Source organism: Stegastes partitus, unplaced genomic scaffold (assembly GCF_000690725.1).
Source record: "Stegastes partitus isolate 25-593 unplaced genomic scaffold, Stegastes_partitus-1.0.2 Scaffold2209, whole genome shotgun sequence".
Classification (NCBI taxonomy): Eukaryota; Metazoa; Chordata; class Actinopteri; family Pomacentridae; genus Stegastes; species Stegastes partitus.
The window spans coordinates 24871-46724 of record NW_007579940.1 but is presented as its reverse complement, the minus strand read 5'-3'; the positions used below and the strand labels follow the sequence as shown (position 1 = coordinate 46724).

Sequence of the window (21854 nt, the reverse complement as noted above, 5' to 3'; positions counted from 1 at the left end):
TTTTTCCACTCATCTAAAGTCGTCCCTGATTGGACAGTCATCTCACCGCTCTGCTCTGATTGGCTCTCACAGGTTACGGCTCCATCTTCTTCCCCGGCGAGGTCAACGTGACGGGACTGAACCTCGATGACATTGTCCACTTCAGACGCAAAGAGGTCATCGTGTACCCAGATGACAAGAACAAGCCGCCAGAGGGGGAGGGGCTTAACAGGTGAGCGACGGGAGCCCAAGTGGAGCAAAATATCATGGATTTGACTTTATTCTGTGATAACAAACTGCACACACATACTCAAATAAGAAACCAAAGACACATCAAAGCGATAAATATGAACTGACTGACTGGTTTGTGTTCACAGACGAGCGGAGGTGACTCTGGACGGCGTCTGGCCCAACGACAAGACGACCTGCACTCAGATCAGGAGCCCCGAGCGACTGACCGACATGAACTACGAGGGACGGCTGGAGAAAGCTTCGCGCAAACAGGGAGCCCGTTTCCTCGAGTATCGGCCCGAGACCGGATCCTGGGTGTTCGAGGTCAGTTGCCTGAACTTTCACATCAGATAATTACTCTGAATTTCTCTCTTTTATTGATTGATTCTGGGTTTTTTTTTTCCATGTCCTAAAAGAAAGCAGCATTACTGTAGATCTATACTAGTGTGAGGACATGTATTGGGCAATAAGAAGAGATGCCCCGATCAAGTTTATTTTTGCCCCTGATCCGACAAGTCGTTTAATATTTAGTATCTGCTGATCGAGTTCCAATCCAGTAACATTTTCCAAGATAATAAGATCACAAGTGTTGCAGGTTAGCTGTAGTTGTGGCTGAAAACGGCACAAATATCTAGCGTACTCAGATTAATAATTTATTGATTGATAATGCCGTAATATTTATACATTCACGAAGTTAGCAAAGGATCAGGCTTTGGTTTGTGTTGATAGTCGTCAGTGGAAAAAAAATGCTGTGATTGGTCCGGATCTTAGTTTTAGGATCAGTATCAAAAACACCACAAGCAACAATAAAATCAAAGTATTCATGTTTACGTTGTCTGAGACGTCGCTGACAAACTGGTCATTCTTTATCGTGGTTGCAATTCTTTTAAAACACCAATGCTTGGGGACTGTGATCAGGGATGTTATTTATGTTGAAACAAAAACTGATTGGCTGGTAAATTGCTGATATATGAGTCTGCCTTTAACATCCATCAGTCACTGAGTTGTTTTTTTTAAACTTGGTGCTTTAACGCAGCCGTCCCCAACCTGTTTTGCGCCACGGACCGGTTTCAAGCAAGACATGACCGGTCATCGCACACATCGCAAATAATCATCGTTTTTTTTCTGTTGAAAGTGTCATAAACGAATAAAATTACTTTTTATTGCTAAACACGTTTTTACATTTTCTTCTGTCTCAGGATCGAGTCTCCCTGTTTTTGATGACGCTCTCCAGAGACGTTTGTTTTTTATTCATTTCGGCAGCAGATGGACCGACGGCTCCGTTTAGCAGCCAGCATGAAAACTGACAGTCAAGTGATGGAAAGACGAGTTAGTCGTTTTTCAAAATAAAACACCCTGCGGACTCCGCTGAAAATAAAATCTACCAATAAAACGTTTTTATTCTGTGCGGCCCGGTACCGCGGCCCGATGGTGCCTTAAACCTTTAAAAACAAGTAACGTTCCCTTCACAAGTACTGTTGCAGTAACTTTATGAGTCTGAAAAATCTGTCACTGCCACCTCTGAAACTTGTTTATCCTCAGCACGGTCGCGACACACTTTATCACTTTAGTTTAAATGTCAGAGTGTTGCATGCTTCCTGTAACACTCTGACATGCAGCTTCTGTGTTGGTGTTTTAAAATCCTATTGAAGCCTCAGGTGGCTAGTTTTACCTGACGACCTAAAGACGCCAGCAGCTCCCATCACTTCATGTTCAGTTTTGTTTGTATAGTGCAAACGTATGTCATCTCACAGCGTTTAACTTAGTGAAGTACTGACCTTATGAATTTTGAACAGAGAACCCAACAATCCAAAGTGGCCTTTGGGTTCCCTATGAACAAGTGCAAGCATTGATGGGAAAGAACCAAAAGCCCCGACCTGCTGACCTCAGGTGTAACTGACTCCTCCCCCTCTCTGTCTCAGGTGGCCCATTTCTCCAAGTATGGCCTCCAGGACTCCGATGAGGACGAGGACGTGCCGCCTAAAGCCGACCCCAAGAAGCTGAAGACGATGATGACTCTTCCTCCCTCCAGGCTGCAGCAGCAGCAGCAGCTTCCCCCCTCCCAGCAGCAGGTGGCGCCACAGGCTCAGGTAGAGCAGCCTGCGCCCATCCACACTCCTCATCCTCCTCATCCTCACTGACACACCTGAGCTGATTAAAGGAGCGATCCACTCAAACCTGTGTCCAGCTGTCTGGTCGTAGCAGAGGGATTCATTTTTTGTTTTGGTTTTTTGTTTTTGAGCCTGCAGCTGCAAAAACACGACACTTGTTTTTGTGTTGTTTTTTTTTTTTTTTTGTCATTTTAACACATTCATCCATTTTAAATGTTTTTAAACTGTTTTGTACATCTCAGAAGTTTTTTTTATGCTGCAGTCAGGGAAGCAGAGGGCTGCAAGACGGAGCAGCTTTGATTTAGCCAGACATCGTAAGCCGACAAAATCTAAACCCCAGAGCTGCAGAACATCGTGACGGTGGTTATTTGTTTTGCCTTCATTATTTTTCAGCACATTAGGGGCCGACCGCCTGCCGCCTGCTTCAGTCGGGTGGAACAGGTTGTTGCGGTCGTTTGCCACCGTAAAAAGTGCTGCTTCTTGAAATGATAAAACAGAGAAATGCTGATGGAAAAGTGTGCTCTGAGTGCAGTCGCTCTGGAAGTTCAAGCTTGATTCATTTAAACATGATATTGAAGAAGTGCATTGAGGTCTGACACTGGCCCAAGATGGAGACGGAGATTAATGTAACTGAGTAAAATGAACTGGGCTGAGAATCTGAACCATCAGGAAACTTACTGGTTGAAGGGAGCTGATTTGAATGCCAACTCTGAACTGAACCTCCCGTGGAGCAGGTTAGTTCTGGTAGTTTAGTAGGTTAAGGAAGAGCCAGCTTTGTGACACTGAAAACTTCAACTTTAAGCCCAACATAGCATTGACCTCGCTCTGAGGCGCAGCCCTCTGATCTGCATTTAGCCGCTCTTTAGACGAGCACCGTCCCTTTTATGATGTATTGATGAGCAGGACTTCAGACTGGTGACGTGGACGGAAGGCTTTTAGATGGAAGCGGTTCCAGATTTGATGGATTCACATGAAAGGAAGACTGTGCGCAAGTGTTTTTAATATTTTTATTTATGGAGAAATTAAGAGAGAGACTTTTAAGATATAAAGTGTAATGCTGGCCAGCAACAGATGGGAAACATTAACAGGCAAAATTAAGAGTCCTGTGCTCGTTTTTCTCTGCAGTATAAAGTCCGGCAGCTTTATGGAAACAAACAACCATGAATAGAAAGAGAGAGAACTCAGAAATGTCTTCTGTGCAGGATGACACAGTTAGAACGATAGAATCATTAAAAAAAAAGAGAGAGAGAGAATCAACAGAGGAAACCTTTTCTAACAGACTCTGAATGTCTTAGCGTTGATCTGTAGTTAAAGATATTTTTAGACAGTCCAGCAGCTCTGAGTCTGCTGCTGCTTTAGCTTTAACTCGAGCAGAGAGTTCGTGTGGCGTCTTCGAGGTGTGATCAAATGGTTCTGAGACCTCTCCTCCAATAACCAAAAACACCTGATTTAAACTTGGCCTCCGTCGTCGCTGAGGTGTTTTTCTTGTGCAGAGATGCTTGTAGCACTCCCTGTAAAGCAGCTGTAGTCAGTGGAAACGTGAACTGTGTCAAAACAGCAACAGTTGAACTTGAATTCCAATTTTGGGGAAGAGGGAGATAAATGTGGTGAGCAGGGCTGATGGAGGGAGGATCGTTGTGCCATCGTACCGCAGTTCAGTGGCTTGAATTAGCCCTCGGGACGTTGCAGGAGAATTCGACAGACTAATTCACGGTGCACGACCATGTGAGTGCTCCCGGTGCTCCTTCTCCAGTCTTGACTATCGCGGCTCTTCTGCTGTTAGGCTGCTGTTGGTTCTGTTGATGGTAGCTGCAGACCCTCTTCTGGTCACCACAGTGATTCTCCAGCGACTGACTGATGTTTGAAATCTTAAACAGTGGTCACAGAAGTGAGTGTAGCACAGGTCCTGACGTTCATAGCGTGACGTCACGCAGTCAGCTGACTCGTGGCACTTCCTGCTCGCAACACGAATATTCTCTGAACCTTTTGATCGCACCCCGTACGTATATTATGCAGTTGTTGGGAGGTGCTCTTCAACTGTTTAAAGAAGTTCTGTCGGTGAACAGATGTTTTATGGTGTTTAAGGTGTGTGTTCAAGAAAGTCATACACAGAATGTGCTTATTATGCTGAACTGTTTGGATTAATAGTCGCCTCACTTACAGCTCATGTAATGTTAAGTGAAAATCCTTTCACTGGGAAGCATTTTAGACGACTGCTTTAAGATGTTTGGCACAAGTTGTACTAATTTTCACTTTGAAGTTATTAAAGAAAATTTAAATAAAGTCAATGACATTTAAGCTTTGGTCTGGAATGTTTGTGTAAAGATGTGTAGTGTTTAAAGCTGCACCAGTCGGACCTAGTTTGTCCTGTATGTTTGGACTGTTGTAATTATCCAACAATTAGCGGATAGTGAGAAAAAAATTCCACCGACTGGATGTTTAAAAAAAAAAAAAAAGCAACACATTTGTCAATTTGAAGTTCTGAAATCTAAGAAATTGTTGTTTTTTTTGTTCCTCAAATTGCTGTAAATTAAATTTTTGAAGGTGTTTTGTTTGAAAATAAGACATTTGAAGGCGTCCCTTCGATTCCAGGATGTTGTGATGGATAATCCAACATTAGCTGAACCAATAGGCGTAAACTTTCAGGTTTCTTTCTGTGCACAGATTAAACAGTTTTTGGTGTTTAAGTGTAAACTGCACCATCACATACAGAGGAAGGACTCTGATTTCAGACCTGCACCAGGCAGCACAAACCCCAAATGTTAATTTTGATAAGATGATACTGAGTAGTTTTAAGCTGGTTTAAGATCAAAACCTGCACCAAAACATACAAACATACGTTGCATGAGTCTTGCATTAATTCTTTTAATGTGAAATCTCAGGGTTGTCTTCATAAATGTTTGGACCTGAGTCACTGATGTTTAGCTACCAAACCAGGTTTCTGTTGGTCTGTTTTTGATGTTAGAAGTCGTGACTCTCGTGTCTTTCAGTCCACGGTGGTCGTGGATCTTCCGAGCGGCGTCTCGGAGCTGGACAGCGACATGGCCGACATCACCCAGAGCTTCCCGACGGACAGCGTGCTGGGAGGAGAGGACGACGGCGGCGACCTGCCGGCCGGTGAAATGGACACGATGGCCGGGAAGCTCGGAGGTTTGACGTCTGTAGAGCACGACGGCGTCTCTGCATCCGGCCACATCGCATCCTCGCTGGGCATCAACCCGCACACGCTCCAGGTAGAGTCAGGTTTAATTTACGTACCTCCATCTGTACGGAACACGACAACTTCAGTTCAGATGAGAAGCACGACAACAAATCTTTCTATGGGGAAAACATGGAAGCAGTTTAGTGTTGACAAATGAGGATGACAAAATTATTGACGAGCAGCTTGAGGTGTCGACGCAAAACCTCCTCCCAAGTCTGGAAACAAAGTGTACGAAGACAACTCACCTACTCATGAGAACAACCCAAACAAGACCTTCAAAACAAGCAAATAAAGATGTGAAATTACAGAGGCGAAGTTTGGACGTTTATGTGCTTGAAGGACAAAAACCAAATAATACAAATAATAAAAAATCAGCAGGACAACATGGACAAGACAGGCGAATCAGTAAAAGATGTGTTGAGACGAAGACGACACACTGGAGGAAGTGACAGCGTTCAGAGGAGAAGCTGGTTGACAAGGTAAAAGATGAAGAGTTTTAGTTTGGATTTAAAGCACCGTCGCTGCAAATGTAATAAAAGGTCATAAATCAATTTGGGGCAAATGAAGACCCGTATAAAGTATTAAAACCCCTTCATTAGCATTTTGTAACTCTTGGTCCAAACAGTTTGTTGAGTGAAAGTGTGTGTAGGACACATCCAAGCTAAGCTCGATATAATTCAGGCTAACATTGGTAATTATTGACCTATTTTTAATAACAGGACCAGTAGATTAAAGGCCTTATTTTTTTTTAGTTCAACCACCGTTGAAGGCACATACATTTATCTAATGTCAACAAAACAATGAAAAGCACACAAGTACATTTACAGACACAAATGTGAATAAATAAAACATTTTGCTGACCCACTAGCTGACTGCAGTGGGCTACACAGAGGTCCGTTTATGAATTACATACTAACATAATGGAGAAATGTCAGTTCTCATGCTGGAGAAGCATAGCTGAGGCTTGTCAAGGTAATAACCCTTGACGTGTAACCTGAAAGGGGCTCGACGCTACCTGGTCTCTGTTACGCAACAGTGAACAATATTCCCTATGCTGACTCAGCTCATCTTAACCGTCACCTGACTTTCACAGCTGAAAATGTGACCTCTGACCAAAAACCTCCTCAGAGTCTCTGTCTTGGTCCCGTTGCTGCTAAACTCCCACAATGCTCTTTGCTGTCAACATGAGCTGTAGTCTGAGTGACCTGCCTCTGATCTGTACAGTACTAAACAGTGAGGGGCTCCACCTGGTGGAACAACCAGGTACTACAGCTGGTCTGTGATACATTTTGTAGCATGCATGTCCCTTCTTCTCTGCGTAATCGGTTGATATGTTTTTACGCACTTAAATTGTTGTCAGCAATTACCATCCCTAAACTCTCATTTCACATCCGATTCTAATCACTTCCTGTTTCCGTGAGGGATTAAATGAAGCGGTTTGTCTGTCGGCAGATTATGAAGGCGTCCCTGTTTGCCGAGGATGAGGATGACGGCGACATGTTCCAGGATCAGGGGGCAATGAAGGTCTCCGCTGACGTCTCGTCTCCTCGCCTCGTCCTGCCGGGAGCTCACGGCCGACCCTCTGGTACGAAACACAAATCTGCTCCCTAATCAGTTTGACTTCATTTACGTGAGTTAGTTTCACGGTTGGACGAACATTTCATGGAGAATTGAGACCTTCTCTCTCTGTGCAGTCGGTGGTCTCCTTCAGGCTCGCTTCACCTCCGGCCTCCTGTCTCAGCTCTCGGACTCTCCCTGCCCTCCTCTGCCTTCGTCCCGGGCGTCTCCGGCGGTGGTCGAACCCCCTCGGTTGCTGCAGTGGGCGGGGCCAGGACCCTCCTCTTTCCTGGTTCCTCCTAGGACTCCAGAGCCTTCGATCAGGACGGTCGGTGTCCGGCGGCTGGGCGGACCCGTCCCCATGAAGGAATCGGTCACTCAGGGGAAGGTCGGTACTCGGGTGGTTTGTTCAGTCGCGTGAAAACGTTTCAGGTGCTAAAAGTAACCTGAGGTTGGAATCAGCAGCTTTTGTCCTTCGCTGTAGTAACCCGTGTTGTTGTTTTGCAGGGAGCGTTGCTGATGGACACCGGGCTGTTTGCGGTCCGGTCCTTCCGGGTCGGGTGGGGTCCCGGCTGGACGCTGGCGCACTGCGGCAGCCGGCTGAGCTCGTCGACGTCCAAACAGCTTGAACACCAAGAACTGACCACCAAGACCGACTTCAGCTTCCTGCCTAAACCTGCCAGGAGCAAACCGTAAGAGACGCAAACACTTAGACCGCACAGCACAAAATAAGAAGGGAAGTCCCGATCAAGTTGTTCTGTCCTCGATCCGAGTCGTTTCACATTTAGAATCTGCTGATCTGATACCATTATCCTTGATAATACACACTGGCGGTACATGTCCGCTGGATCTGTGACTTCAACATTTCCCATCCTTTGTCTTTGAACCTCCTTTGGGGGCCACTAGACACCGCTGGCTGTCTTCTGTGTTAAAGTCCATTGTTGAACTGAGTCAGGAATTTGGGCAGCTGTTAAAATAAGTCCGTTTTGATGTTTCTGCCAGATCAGAAAAACTGAATCTAGTTTCACCACAGAACAGCCTTCAGTGCCTTTTATGAAATCCTGAATATTGTTTCTTGCCTGATGTAAGACGGCGTCAGAAGCTGGAACTTGTTTGAATGTAGTTCCACCAGGCACCGGGTGATGGAGTGAAAATCTCTTCATCGTCTCTGCTCATTTTTTGTCTTTTGGCTGATTATAAATGTGAAAACGGATTATGAATGTGGTTGTAAAAAAAAGTCAATCATTTAATCTGGTAACTGCAGAAACCCTCTGACTTAAAGTGATTCAAATGGGGAACCATTTTAGATTTTGTATTTACACTGTGTCCACTTTTGCACTGTGTTGATTTGTGTCTCAGGGTTAGAAGAGCAGATACACTGTGGGTTAGGACACCTTGTTTAGCTGAGGTGTATTATACAGAAGAAGGATGACATTTATTTGAAGGAGAAAGTCCCTTTTATCCAATTCATCTTCCAAACTAAACTGGTGGGTTTCTTTTCAAACGCTACAGACTGACAGAAAGCCCCTACAAGGTGGTTCTGGAGCAGCTGGTGGGTCTGGAGCCTCCACGAGGGAAAACCATCGAGGAGGAGGGCAATGAAGAGAGCCAGGCGGTGCTGCAGCGCCCCCTGGAGATCTGCCTGAAGCACAGCACCATCAGCACCCCGGACGCCTCCACCTGCCCGCTGGTGCGACCGCAACTCGGCGTGGCGGCGCTGCACGAGTACGCTGAGTGGATCAGCGAGCTGAACGACAAGCAGGGCGACGCAGATCGTAAGTGATGGAGGCACAGATGGAGCTAAAGCAGTAACTGATCCTCCCTCTGCACACCAAAAATGTTAAAAATAAAAAATTCTAACAAAGCCTAAATCACATAAATTGTCAGAGTAAGAATAAAACAATCATCTGACTTTTTATTTTCTGATGTTCCCTTAACATGTGTGACTGAGTTTCACCTGGTAAAACAACCAAGTTACACCCTTAAGTCGAGATATTTGATCAAATCGCTTTATTCTACATCTCCCATTTAAAAATTTGCACAAAAAAAACGTTTAGTGTAACCGAGTTTCCATCCATCCATTTTCTTTCGCTTATCCGGGGTCGGGTTGCGGGGGCAGCAGGCGGAGCAGGTCATTCCAGACTTCCCTCCCCCCGGCGATGCTTTCCAGCTCTTCCTGGGGGATCCTGAGGCGTTCCCAGGCCAGCCAAGAAATACAATCCCTGCAGCGGGTTCTGGGTCTGGCCCGGGGTCTCCTCTCAGGTGGACGTGTTCGGAAGACCTCCAGAGAAAGCCTCCCCAGAGGCATCCGAATCAGATGTCCATACCACCTCAACTGGCTCCTTTCGATGCCAGGAGCAGCAGTTCTACTCCGAGCTCCCTCCGGATGTCTGAGCTCCTCACCCTATCTCTAAGGCTGAGCCCAGCCACCTGCGGGGGAAGCTCATTTCAGCCGTTTGTATCGGCGATCTCGTTCTTTCAGTCACGACCTAAAGCTCGTGAACATAGGTGAGCGTTGGGAAGTAGATGGACTAGTAAATCAAGAGCTTCGCCTTGCGTCTCAGCTCTCTCTTCACCATGACAGTCCGGTACAGCGCACGCTTTACTGCTGACGCTGCATCGAGCCACCTGTCCACCTCGCGCTCCATTTTCCCATCACTCGTGAACAAGATCCCGAGATACTTAAACTCCCTCGCTGGGGGAAGCAACCGAATTTCCAAAAAACTAAAAATTCTGAGCTCATCCCAGTCTTGTTACAAAAATTCGGAGCTCATTTTGGCCGAACTGCAGGCAGTGTTTACAATCAGAGGAGAAAAGCAGAAACTAATCACACATGTAGGCAGTAAAACACCTGTTGTATGCAGAGCGTTCGTTTATTTCCAGCATTCATGACACCAGTGGTCATTTGGAATAATGTCTGACCAACTGTGTCATTGTGCACAGAAGACATCTGAGTTCTCGCTCCTTTTTCATGTTGTTCTGTTTCCATAGAGATGCAGGACTTTATGTTGCTGTAAAAATAAACCACAAGAAATTTAAGACACGTGAGACAGAAGCAAAAACATACTCAGACTACTATTCAGAGGAAGTCATATTATACACAAGTTTGATTTTAAACGATAATCTAGAGGTAGTTTTTTGACCAATGCGTGCTTCATTTGGCTCCTTCTGGGAATTGGTTTTGGACTCGGACAGCATGAGTAGTATGTAGCATGTAGCAGACGTCGTACCTGAGGGACCAGTTTTACAGTCTGTGTTTCAGGTTCTACAGAATTCAGTCCACTCTGCTGTTCTGTCATCGTAGGATTTTCTTTCTCTCTCTTTCCCCTCCAGCCCTTCTGGGTTACTGGGCCGAGGTCTGGACCCTGTGCGAGGCTCTGTGGGGCCGATTGGGCCCCTCGGATCAGGAGCCGGACATCGAGGCGCCCAGCGAGTACGAGCAGCAGCTGGAGAGGCGGCGGACCTTCTCGGCCTGGCTGTCCCGCGGCGCCACCTGCAGGGTGGAGGAGGAGGTGGCTCTGGTGGGGAAGGGCCGCCACACGGAGGCCATCTTCAGCTACCTGACGGGAAACCGCATCAGCGAGGCGTGTCGACTCGCTCAGAAGGAAGGTGAGGAGAAAACTGGAGGTTTAACAGCTTTGCCAGAAATGTGACAACAGCCTGAATAACTTGGATTTTTACCAGTTCAGCACATAGAAAATATAAAAGTAGCTTCTAGAGTGTTTCAAATGAGAGGTGCTGCAGTAATGTGCTGTATGAGACAAATGATGTAATCTGTACATTACAGCATGTGCTCGTATTCCAGTCGACCCTAAAGATGACATTACAAACCTGTAAATGTGCAGAAACTAGACTCTTCAAATATATCCGTACGTGTCGAGTCTGAGTCTGTCAACACCGGCAGAGTCTCTGACTCGTCTTATCTGGTCTGAACATTGACAGACAGGAAATAAATAATATGAAATGTCAGCACTGCTAACATGCATCTGTTTGTCTGTCCAGGAGACCACCGTCTGTCCCTGCTGCTGTCCCAGGCCATGGGCTCTCAGTACTGCCGGGACCTTCTGGCCCTTCAGCTCGCCGACTGGAACCGCATGCAGACCGACTGCTACCTGCCCGAAGAACGACTTCGCATCTTTGCGCTGCTCGCCGGCAAGCCAGTACGACACACTGGACTTATTTAGTTTGTGAATGAAGGACGATAAACATTTGTCATAACTGTCTTCCTTTTTCCATACAACGCATTGGAGTTACTTTTCTCCAAAGCCAATTCATGCTTTCTGCATCGGTGTGCACCTTCCCATGAATGGATGTGGTTCTAGTACAAGAGGACCGTGCTGGTTTGTACAGACGGTCGCATTACCCCTGACATGAAACACAAAAAAAATGATTACAGACTACAGCAGCTAGTTAAAGATTGAACTGTAGCATCGTGTCAGTGAATCACAGTAAAGCAGTGTGCTAACGCAGCGCAGGACATCTGGAGAACTTAGAACTTCTCTTTGTGTTTGGGCTCCGTTGATGGAAAGCATGTCCAAATCAAATTCCTACAGGGAATGCTTCAGTTACAACTCTGGTAATGCTGAATTTGAGGGGTGTACATAATGAAGAATCCATTTGTTTTAGAAACCACTTGGTTTCCCGACACATTCAGTCGTCTCGCTTGTTTTGCCGACAGTTGGTGCCGCTGCTGTAACGTTCACAGGATGTTGCAGCTGCTTACAAATTGGATTGTGGCTGTGGGTTTTTTTGGGCAACACTGCACAGGACTTGTGGCGAATGTAAAACTTGCCGCTGTGTTTTGGCTCCCTTATTGGGAAGCTTGTACTAATCAAAGCACCTCCTCACAGCTCAAGCAAGTCCTGCAGAGAATGCTGGAATTACAGCTCTGGTAATGATCAATTTTGAAGGTGTGTATCCATTTTTTATTTTAAATCACAACTGGGTTTCCTGGCACATGGTCACACATTTTTGGCTGCACATGGACGGTCCATGGACCCTCATGGATTTGGGTGGATGACAGAACCAGTGTCACGAGTGTCATTGCGAAGGCTGAAAGCATGAATTGGCCTTAATGCGGTTAAAGCGACACAGTTCTCCTCTCCGCTTAGAACTTTTAAAGTTAGGGTTCAGTGCTGGAGTTTCACAGTTTCACCTCAGCGTGCGTTTTCCGGTCGCCCCTGCAGGTGTGGCAGTCGTCTGAGTCGGTGGTGAATGTTTGCTCCGAGCTGGACTGGAAGCGCTGCATGGCCGTCCACCTTTGGTTCATGTTGCCTCCGACCGCCTCTGTGGCCGACGCACTCGTCAAATACGAAGCCGCCTTTCAGGTGAGCCGCTGGCGTTGAGCTGTCGTCCTAAATACTTAAAGGTGTTTCATTGAGCTGCTTTATTAGTTTTACATGCTGGATTTTAACCCTGCAGGGCTCCTGCGATAGCGGGAAGTACGCCTGCGCCCCCCTGCCACCCTACTTGGAGGCAGATCAGCCGGATTTGGAGGAGGAGGACGAGGAGTCTAAACGGCCGCTGTACGACATCTGCTTCCACCTGCTGAAGCTCTACAGCGACAGGTAAACTAAACGTCACGCACCGCTGCTGCAAAGACAAGTCGCTCATCGGTGAACAGAGAGGACAAAAAGATCTGGTGGCAGAATTTTCATTGTCGTTGTAACCCAAGCCGCTTCTGGGCACATTTTGTTTATTTATTTTTTGCCCCTGTCGCATTCGTGGGTCACATTTTTTAGCACAAAATAAAAGCTGGAGAACATGAAGGAGAAAAAATGTATTGAATCATATGTCATATAAACAATGTGAACCTAAAATCCCCACGTCACACGTCTTATCCAGAAATGTCTTCTATGGGACAGTTTGAATGACAGAAATCGTAAAAAATAAAAACCTTGAAATGGGCACGTCCACAGGTGTGACCAGTCCTGGGGGGAAATGAGGCTTCACATGCTGTAGATATTTACCAATGTACACATTTAATCTGTTGCTTTATTTGTTCCTCTCTGCTCTGGATAATGTTTAAACAAGACGTGCAGAGTAAAAGGATTTAAAAAAAATAAAATATCACAATTCTAAGCTTAGATTAGTTTTTTGAGAGAACCGCACATCACAGCAGATACGTCAAAGGACTGCCGGAAAGTAGAAATTCTCAAGATTATTTCTGTTTTTACAGTTTGTGGAGGATAAATATCACACGCTACAAAATAAATAAACCTCAGTGCTGATCAGTTTTGAAATTAATCCAAAATACTTCCAGGCCCACAACATCAGTCATTCAAGGTTTTGTTTGTGTCGTGTGAATCCTTGAAATCCTGCTCAGTGTGAAGCATTTTGATGATTATTGTTTAAATCAGAGTCAGTTTTACTGCTCTAGTACGTGAACACGTAGAAGGATCCGGTGCTTTCTTTGTTTTTAAAGTAGTGACACAAACTAAAACACACTCGAGCATTTAAACAAGGACAGTAAACGACTAATGTATAATCACAGACCTGAGTAAAAGAAAAAAAAAAAAAAAGCATGTTTAAGGTGTTCTAGTGCAAAATTTAAGTTAAATACAGTTATTAACAATCTATCCAGTTACTGACACCTTAAATACATGAAGCAGGTCGACTATAGTTCAGTGTTAACTGCATGGTTGTTATTTTATATTGAGATAAATGTGAGTATTGGAAATACACGAATAGCATTAGTGTTAAAGATTTGGTGGATCAGTGGTTAGCATCGTTGCCACGCAGCTAGAAGGTCACCAGTTCACGTCCCGGTGAGGACACCCGGGATCTTTCTGCATGGAGTCTCCATGTTCTCCCCGTGCAGCGTGGGTTCTCTCCGGGTTCTCCGGCTTCCTCCCACAGTCCAGAAACATGCTGAGGTTAATTGGTGATTGTAAATTGTCCGTAGGTGTGAATGTGAGTGTGCTTGGTTGTCTGTCTCTAAGTGTAGCCCTGTGATAGACTGGTTACCTGTCCAGGTGAACCTGCCTTCACCCTGAGTCAGCTGGGATAGACTCCAGCCCCCCATGAGCCTAGTGAGGATTAAGGTGTAGAGATGATGGATGGATATAAAATCCTGATGTGCATTTGTTCTGGTGGAAAGCTGGAGGAGCTGGAGAGGGAACGTTTACTCCAGTAATTATCATTTCAGTCTATTAAAGTTGGACTGTCTAACTTCCTGTGTGTCTCCTGATAAACACTCACAAACCTCAGACCGTAACAGATTTGTAGTTGCCCAACCTCAGCTGCGATAGCGTCTTCAGGGTTGTTCAGTTTTCAGAGGCTGATGTTGAGTCACGTCCCGTGCTTCGTCCTGCAGACACTACAGCCTGCAGCAGCTGTTGGATCCTCTCACCGTCACCTGGGAGCGCCTGGACTACCGCCTCAGCTGGCACCTGTGGGGCGTCCTGCAGGCGCTGCACTACAGCCACCTGAGCTCCTCACGGCAGGGACTCCTCCACGCCAGCTACGCCGCCCAGCTGGAGAGCGCCGGCCTCTGGCACATGGCCGTCTTCATCCTGCTGCACATCCCCGACCACAGGTACGTCCACAGGGAGGCTGCATCCGTTTGTTCTGTCGCTGCTGTCTTCACCTGTTACAGGAACTTTTCAGTCCGCTGCATCTCACAGTTTCATCTGTGAGACGAATGATTTTTTTAATTGCCAAACATTTTATTTTAATAATGTTGTTTTTAAAAGAAAAAAAATATGCATATTAAGGATTCGAAAAATGGTCAATTTTTATTTATTTTTTTTAACAGATTTTGCCTGTTTTTGTTCAGTTACAAATGATTTCCAGTGGAATCACAGAAAACGAGTATTTAAATGTTGTCTGTAAATAACCTCCACACAGAAGAATCTTTTCCGATGTGTTACTGCACAGTTTTCAGTATTTAACTCAGTGAACAAACATCACTATTTTGCCAAACTTTGCTGTTATTTCCACGGTTTTAGTTTTCGAACATGACAGTAGTTCAACAGTTTTTAACCTTTTTTTTGGCACTCTATTTTTACTTTATCTACACATTCCTACAGTGTAGATAAACCAAAGACCAGCCACATGCACGATCTTTGTAGCTGCATGTAAAGCAGTACAAGATTTTCCTGTTATTTTCTGTCAGAATGTGTTGCAGTGACAGTTTGTGGCAGCAGTGAGATGTCTTCATGTCTGTCTGACGTTCTGGTTGTTCTGGTCGTGTCCAGCCAGCGGGAGCGAGCCGTGAGGGAGATGCTGACCCTCCACTGCCCCCTGCAGGAGACGGACGAGTCGGTACGCAGGGAGCGCTTCCTCACCGAGAGGCTGCTGGTCCCGGAGCGCTGGATCCACGAGGCCAAGGCCACCCGAGCCCGCCGCGACGCCGACCGGCACCAGCAGGCGCTGCACCTGTACCGGGCCGGATACTGGAACCAGTGCCATCGGCTACTCATCCAGCACCTGGCCTCAGGTAGAGCCTGCTTCATACCCAGGGACTGGGAAGTTTGATTTTCACAAATGTGAATGTAGTTTACAGAAACCGGCACCTCAGAAGAAGGCAGACTGTTGATCCAACCGTGAAGTCATGTTTCTACTGTGATTTAACCTGGATGTAACTCCACAAAAGTGTCACTAACCTGGTTGTCAACACACAGAAGTATCATGAAGATGAGCTGAATGATCAGTTTGGTCCTACAGAGCAGATATACACACAGAATCACGTCATGATAAAAGCTTAGGTTTGGGTTCAGTTTTCAGTGTAAAGATCTGTGATGACAACGCCTCCGTAGCTACGTGTCATTCTCCACCTCCGTCTACTGCCTTTGTGTTCATGCTGCTCGACACTTTCTGCCTAAAATAAGATGTAACGTCAAAGTGTAGTTTCAGCGAAGCGTCCAGAGGGGGAAGGTGTGAGGTCTGAAGCTGTCGTCTCTGTTGTTTCGTTCCTCCTGCAGACTGCATCATCAACGACAACCACGACTATCTTCTGGAGTTCCTGGAGGGTCTGGCGGTCCCTGAGCACAGCGCCACCATCCAGGACTGGGACACTGCAGGCAGGGTTTACCTGGACTACATCAGGGTCATCAAGACTCTGCAGGACATCCAGCAGGTAAACGCAAAACCACCGAGATGCTTCAGGCAGTCAGTCTAACATATCGAGCCTCTAAGAGCTGCTGCTTGAAGCATGAATTCAGAACTGTCCAAATGGGCTTCGTGATTCTGTGGGTTCAGATCGTCTGTTACACAACTCTTTGTTCTTCTTGGTGTTGGAGGTAGTTTGAAGATTTGTATGAAACATATTAATCTGAAATTGTCAGTAACCTTAATATTAACGCACAAATGTAACATTAGCAAAGATATTAGTGCACAAAGGCGTCTGTAACCTTAATGTTGACCCACAAAAATATAAATTACCTGATTATTGTTGACCTGGATATTAATGCCAAAAACACTCTATGACCAGGGTATTAACACACAAAGGTGGCTACAACGTGGATATTAATACGCAAACGTAGCACACAGTGGATGGTAGCGCACAAAAGCCTCGACAACCTGGATATGAAACTGGTTGTTAACGCAAAAAAACTGCCTGTAACCTGGTTAGTAACGCCCAAAGTGTCTATAACCTGCATAGATAATACACAAAAGTATTAGTAGCCTAATCACTGATACACAAAACTGTCACGACCTTGGATATAAACGTACAGACGTGTGTAAAACGTTCCCAACAGTATCAGTAATAAGGATATTAACCACAGAAGTGTCTCTAACCTGGATATTGCTGCATGAACGAGTGAATAACTGGAATGTTTAGGCAAAATAAAATGTCTATGACCTGGATACTAACGCACGAAAGTGTCTCTAAGGTGGACAATGACACACAAACACATCAGTATCCTGGACGTTGACGTACAAACGTGTCAGTAACTTAGATATTAATAAAAGTGTCAATGACTTGTTTAATATCACCCGTAAGTGTCTATAACCTGGATACTGAAACTCTACGGTGTTAATAACCTTCATATCACCACACGTCTATAAACTGGATGTTAGCGCACAGTCTGAAAAATAGCCGACGTGATGGAGTAGGAAGAACGTGGTTTTGGTTTCCACCGCCAACCCATGAGTCTGATGTCTTGTCCCTCAGATGGAGAACGCCGGCTATGAACTGGAGCGCCTCTACACCGACGTGACGTCTCTCTGCAGCAGAATCGAGCTTCTGCCCTGCAGCACCGCCAGAGACCGACTCGCCCAATCAGGTAAGAGCACGGCGGCCACGGACAGCCGACGGCAGAGTCTGCAGCCTTTCACGCCGACTGACAGCAGCTGGTTTCACCGACGCGTCTGATTCGCTGCCGACGGGTGGGAATCATTGGCCACCTCACGGTTCGACTACGCACATGTCCTTTTGTCTCACTATACAAGCGTCCAACACGTGCACTTTTTAAAAATAGTGCATTTGTAATAAGAAACGAGTTGAATTCATTTCAGTTATATTTTTATTAAACTCATGGAAACGTGTGCAAACTGGAAAGTTACAAAATTCGTGCAGTGCAGTAATCAGTCGTAGCCGCAACAGCAGCCTGCCGACTCGAGTTACGTGGCTTCTCATGTTCGTTGTGTTGCCAGAAGTATTTTGTTTTAGCGCGACACAGCTCACATATAACGTGGCTCTTGTCCAGTTGACGTTGTCGAAGCCGAAGTGTTTCCACACGTCTGCTTTTAAAATTAGACGGAGCTGTTGGATCTCACGGCGAGGTGTCCCGGAGATGACGCGTACTGCGCTTCTTAGTTCCGCATTATTTAAAACCTTCTGTTTCACTTTGGTTAACAGATTTAAATAATCAAAATCTGGACGTTTGTGAATCGATTCAGATTCGTCCACGTCGGAATCGCGATGCATCTAAGAATCAGACATTTCCCGACCCCTGTCGCTGACGGTAGACGGAGGATCAGATCAGGGAGTCCAGACAGAACGCCACAGGGTGAGGTCAGATTACATCCTCTCCATCCAGACCAGGTTCAGGTTTTGTCTCCAGTGAACTAAACTTCTTTGAATGCCGATTTAAGAACGCTGTCATAGAACATCATCGAAATGTTGACATACTGCCTTCATAGGAACATTAGTGGAAATGTTATTTTCGAAGCCATTCTTTGAGCATTTGAATGCAGCATTTTGTTTAAAGAATTATGAAACTTGTAGGAAATGTTATCTAACGTTGTGGGAACGTTCCCTGCCGGCTGCTGAGAGGCTGTTTAGTAAAACTAGTTTTCTGCAATGCGTCCTCGTAGCGGTTTACATTTGTTTTGTTGCGTTTTTCTTCTTGCTGCTTCGTATGTGGTCAGAAGCTCGGTTACTTCTGGTTTAACGAGTGAAATCAGCTGCTGCTCTTTGGTGACAACCTGCAGAACGACACAGAACCGTGGCTATGACCTGACTAAGCCCCGCCCCTCCTGCCTCCCTGCAGAAATGGCGAAGCGCGTGGCGAACATCCTTCGCGTGGTTCTGAGCCTGCAGCAGGGCGACGCGGCGTCCGACTCCCTCAGCATCCCGCTGGCACAGCTGGCGCCGCACATCAGCCGCCTGCCGATGCCGGAGGATTACACGCTGGAGGAGCTGCGAGGCCTCACGCAGTCATACTTGCGGCAGCTCATCGTCAGCCAATGAGAGCGCAGAGCTGCGGCAGGAAGTGATGTCGCATCAGTACAAACAGGAGAAAGGTCTTAGCTGCTCAAACGTCATGAAGCCATGACGCAGAGTTCACCTAGAGGGACGCCTTCTTCGATACTTCATTCCTCAGCGTTTTAAACACCGCCAACGACAAGAAGTTTCAAATTAACCGACGAGTGAGAGATCTGCTCATTCGCTGCACAACTCACCTCACAGTTAGCTACTGGCTCAGATCAGTGGTTCTCAATCAGGAGACCCGAATAGTGGAGCAGAAAAAAAGGGTTTTCTTTTGGCAAGTGCTCAAGTACATATTTGGACAATAAAACGAGGTGTCCACGGTCTCATTTTGTCATAAACAACCCTTTAAAATACCAAAAATATTCCATTTACAGAAGCGTAAGTCCAAGAAAAGCAGCAAAATTGACAGTTTTTTCCCCCTTCTTTTCTTGAGATTTATTGAATTTCTCTAAATATTATTGAAGTAAAACAACTTTTTTTTTTTAAATCACTCCCGTGTATAACTGGTGGTAGAACTCCTTGATGTCAGACAGGTTGGGAACCACTGAGCTGCTGGTTTCCTTCCATTTCTGTTTGAAAACCCCCCGAAAACATGAAGTCTGTTCATTTATACCTGTGAGTTTGGAAAAGTTCGACACAAAAATGGCCTCAGAGATGATTAAAAGTCTTTACTGATTTAGAAACATGTCTAAATACATCAGACTGTAGAATCACATATAAATGATGACAGCTTTGTTTGCTGCTCTTCTACAGTGTCCAGTTTAATGATGTTACTTAGAATTATTGTGAAATACGGCCAAGAAACTGTCAGAAAAACGAGATATGAACATCAGTGCCGGTCTCAAAAACCTGCTGGTTTACTTTTTGTGGTGAAAAACGGTATTACAGTGGTTTCAGTGGGACATTAAGTTGTCTATAATTTCTTTGGAGTGATTCGAGCACCAGAAAACCAAACAACAAGACATTCAGGACATTAAAGCGTAGGAGATGAATGCAGAAATGAATGGAAACCAGTGGACGACCAAACACAAAAAAACTGTGCAGCCTCCGTTTAAACCTGCAGGATTTTGTAGTTAACGGGTTAAAACTTCCACATGAAACTGCAGGTTGGATTTAAACTAGATTTATTGTCATTTCCAGGTTTATTATTTGTAAATGCTCCCCGGTAACGAGAGCGTTTTCTTCTTTGCCTCTGTGTTTAAAAGTGTCTTCGTATCTGCATTTGAGTGAATAAAAGTACCTGAATTACTCTGTTGATCCTAAAAAAGCAAAAGTGCTGCGGTCTTGATCAGGGGAGGATAAAAAGTGGCGACTTGTCTTCAGCACCACGACAGATTTGGTTTCATTCTAAGTAAATAAAAGCGGCTGTTAGCTTAGCGACAGTAGCACCTGTTCATCTGTCAATATGTGAATAAAGACGATCTATAATGTTAAAGAAGAGCGGTGATGTTTTTTTGGAGGCGACTCAACATGCAAAGTGTAAAATGGTCTATTTTTGTAGATTTCTTGTTTTTCTGTTTGGTCTGAATGTAAATCAGAAGTGAACAGCAGCAGCACTGCGGTAGTTTGGTCGTCAGATTTTCTAAGCTGAAGAGTTTCCTTCCAAAACGAGCCGCCAGCCGGAGATTTCACTGCATGTAATTATATAAATATTGTATATTTTTGGAACTCAAACAGGGAACGTCAGGTCATTTTTATCCTCTACCTTTAATTATCAACAAATTGGATGCAAAGTCTTTTGAAATGAAACCCTTCACTTAGCGATCGATTGATTTTGTTGTAGATTAACTGTCGGCTTGCCAAGAATGTGTTTTTGTTTTTACAGTTTCTCAGTAAACAGGATCTATATGATGTCAGAAACAGTGTATGTATGTAGTTTACATGGATGGATTCTGCTTTCTGTGTGTGTGTGACTGTTTGCATGTCATGATTTTGTTATTTTTTAATAAAGTCAACTAGAAATAAACAGTTTTTCATTAGTGTTGTTATTTTTGAATGTTATTTGACTCGTAAGTTTTGGAAATTTTGATCAAATGCGGTGACCTCTGCTGGCCGATAGAACAAATTATGAGAAAAATGGCAAAAGTGTTGTGACAGAGATTATTTAGGGACAAACTCAGAAATGTGACCCATCTGCACGAAGTCAGTCGCATTGCGCCTTGGGCTATATCTGAGATACAGCCTGAATTACATTAACACATGATAGAATTTTGATTTTGGGTTTGTTACTTAGATCGTTCCATTTAGCTGTTTGCTACATGGAGATAACATATAATATCACAGAGCGTAATACTACGCTGTCAAATACCGTCAGCATTCATGAGCGGTAACACTTAAGAAGCTGCGGAAATCACTTGTGCGCAGGCACGAGTAATGTGTCATTGCCAATCAATCCTGTCCCGTGATTTGTGTCATGTGGTAGCAACATGCTGTTTTTGTTTATGCATAATTGTCCAAGGCGCAATGCCACTGATTTTGTGTAGATGGGTCACAAATGATGTATGAAGTAAGTGAAAGGTTTGTAAACTCACCTAAATATTCATTTACCCATTAGAGCTGTGTTAATTATTAATATAAGAAAACGCAAAACCATTACTTTGTAATGCACTGGGAACATGTCTGACTTATTGCCGAGAATAAGGACACAGCTCGCACTTTGGTTGTACAGGGACCGAATGGCTCGTAGCAGTGAGCCTGGTACCCCATACTCCCTCAGTACCCCCCGCAGAGCCCCTTGTGGAACACGGTCGTAGGCCTTCTCCAGATCCACAGAACACATGTGACTTGCTGGTCGAACTCCCGGGGGTGGCCTCAGCAGATCCGCAAGAGTAAAGAGCTGGTCCACTGTTCCACGACCAGGACAGAATCCGCATTGCTCCTCCTGAATCCAAGCTTCGACAATCGGCCGAAGCCTCCTTTCCAGCACCCTAGAGTAAACTTTCCCGGGGAGGCTGAAAAGTGTGATACCTCGATAATTGGCACACACTCTCTGGTCCCCCTTTTTAAAAATGTTAACCACCACCCCGGTCTGCCACTCCACAGGCACTGTACCTGATGCCCACGCGACATTGAAGAGACGTGTCAGCCAAGACAGTCCGACAATGTCCAGAGCCTT

General features: G+C 45.3%; 1 protein-coding gene across 4 annotated transcripts in view; it reads left to right on the top strand.

Moving 5' to 3' along the window:
• nup98 (nucleoporin 98 and 96 precursor) overlaps nt 1-20705 on the top strand; it is a 35138-nt gene extending 14433 nt beyond the window's left edge. For all 4 annotated transcript variants that reach the window (XM_008304389.1, XM_008304392.1, XM_008304390.1 and 1 more), the window contains exons 19-35: nt 73-211; nt 357-534; nt 2133-2300; nt 5312-5554; nt 6976-7108; nt 7218-7468; nt 7588-7772; nt 8593-8855; nt 10414-10689; nt 11083-11240; nt 12267-12407; nt 12502-12647; nt 14396-14617; nt 15279-15520; nt 16005-16159; nt 17198-17309; nt 18519-20705. In XM_008304389.1, coding sequence (XP_008302611.1) covers nt 73-211; nt 357-534; nt 2133-2300; nt 5312-5554; nt 6976-7108; nt 7218-7468; nt 7588-7772; nt 8593-8855; nt 10414-10689; nt 11083-11240; nt 12267-12407; nt 12502-12647; nt 14396-14617; nt 15279-15520; nt 16005-16159; nt 17198-17309; nt 18519-18718 — 3212 coding nt within the window. In that variant the 3' untranslated portion in view covers nt 18719-20705. The remainder of the gene's footprint in view (nt 1-72; nt 212-356; nt 535-2132; nt 2301-5311; nt 5555-6975; nt 7109-7217; nt 7469-7587; nt 7773-8592; nt 8856-10413; nt 10690-11082; nt 11241-12266; nt 12408-12501; nt 12648-14395; nt 14618-15278; nt 15521-16004; nt 16160-17197; nt 17310-18518) is intronic.
• Nucleotides 20706-21854: the final 1149 nt, after the last annotated feature.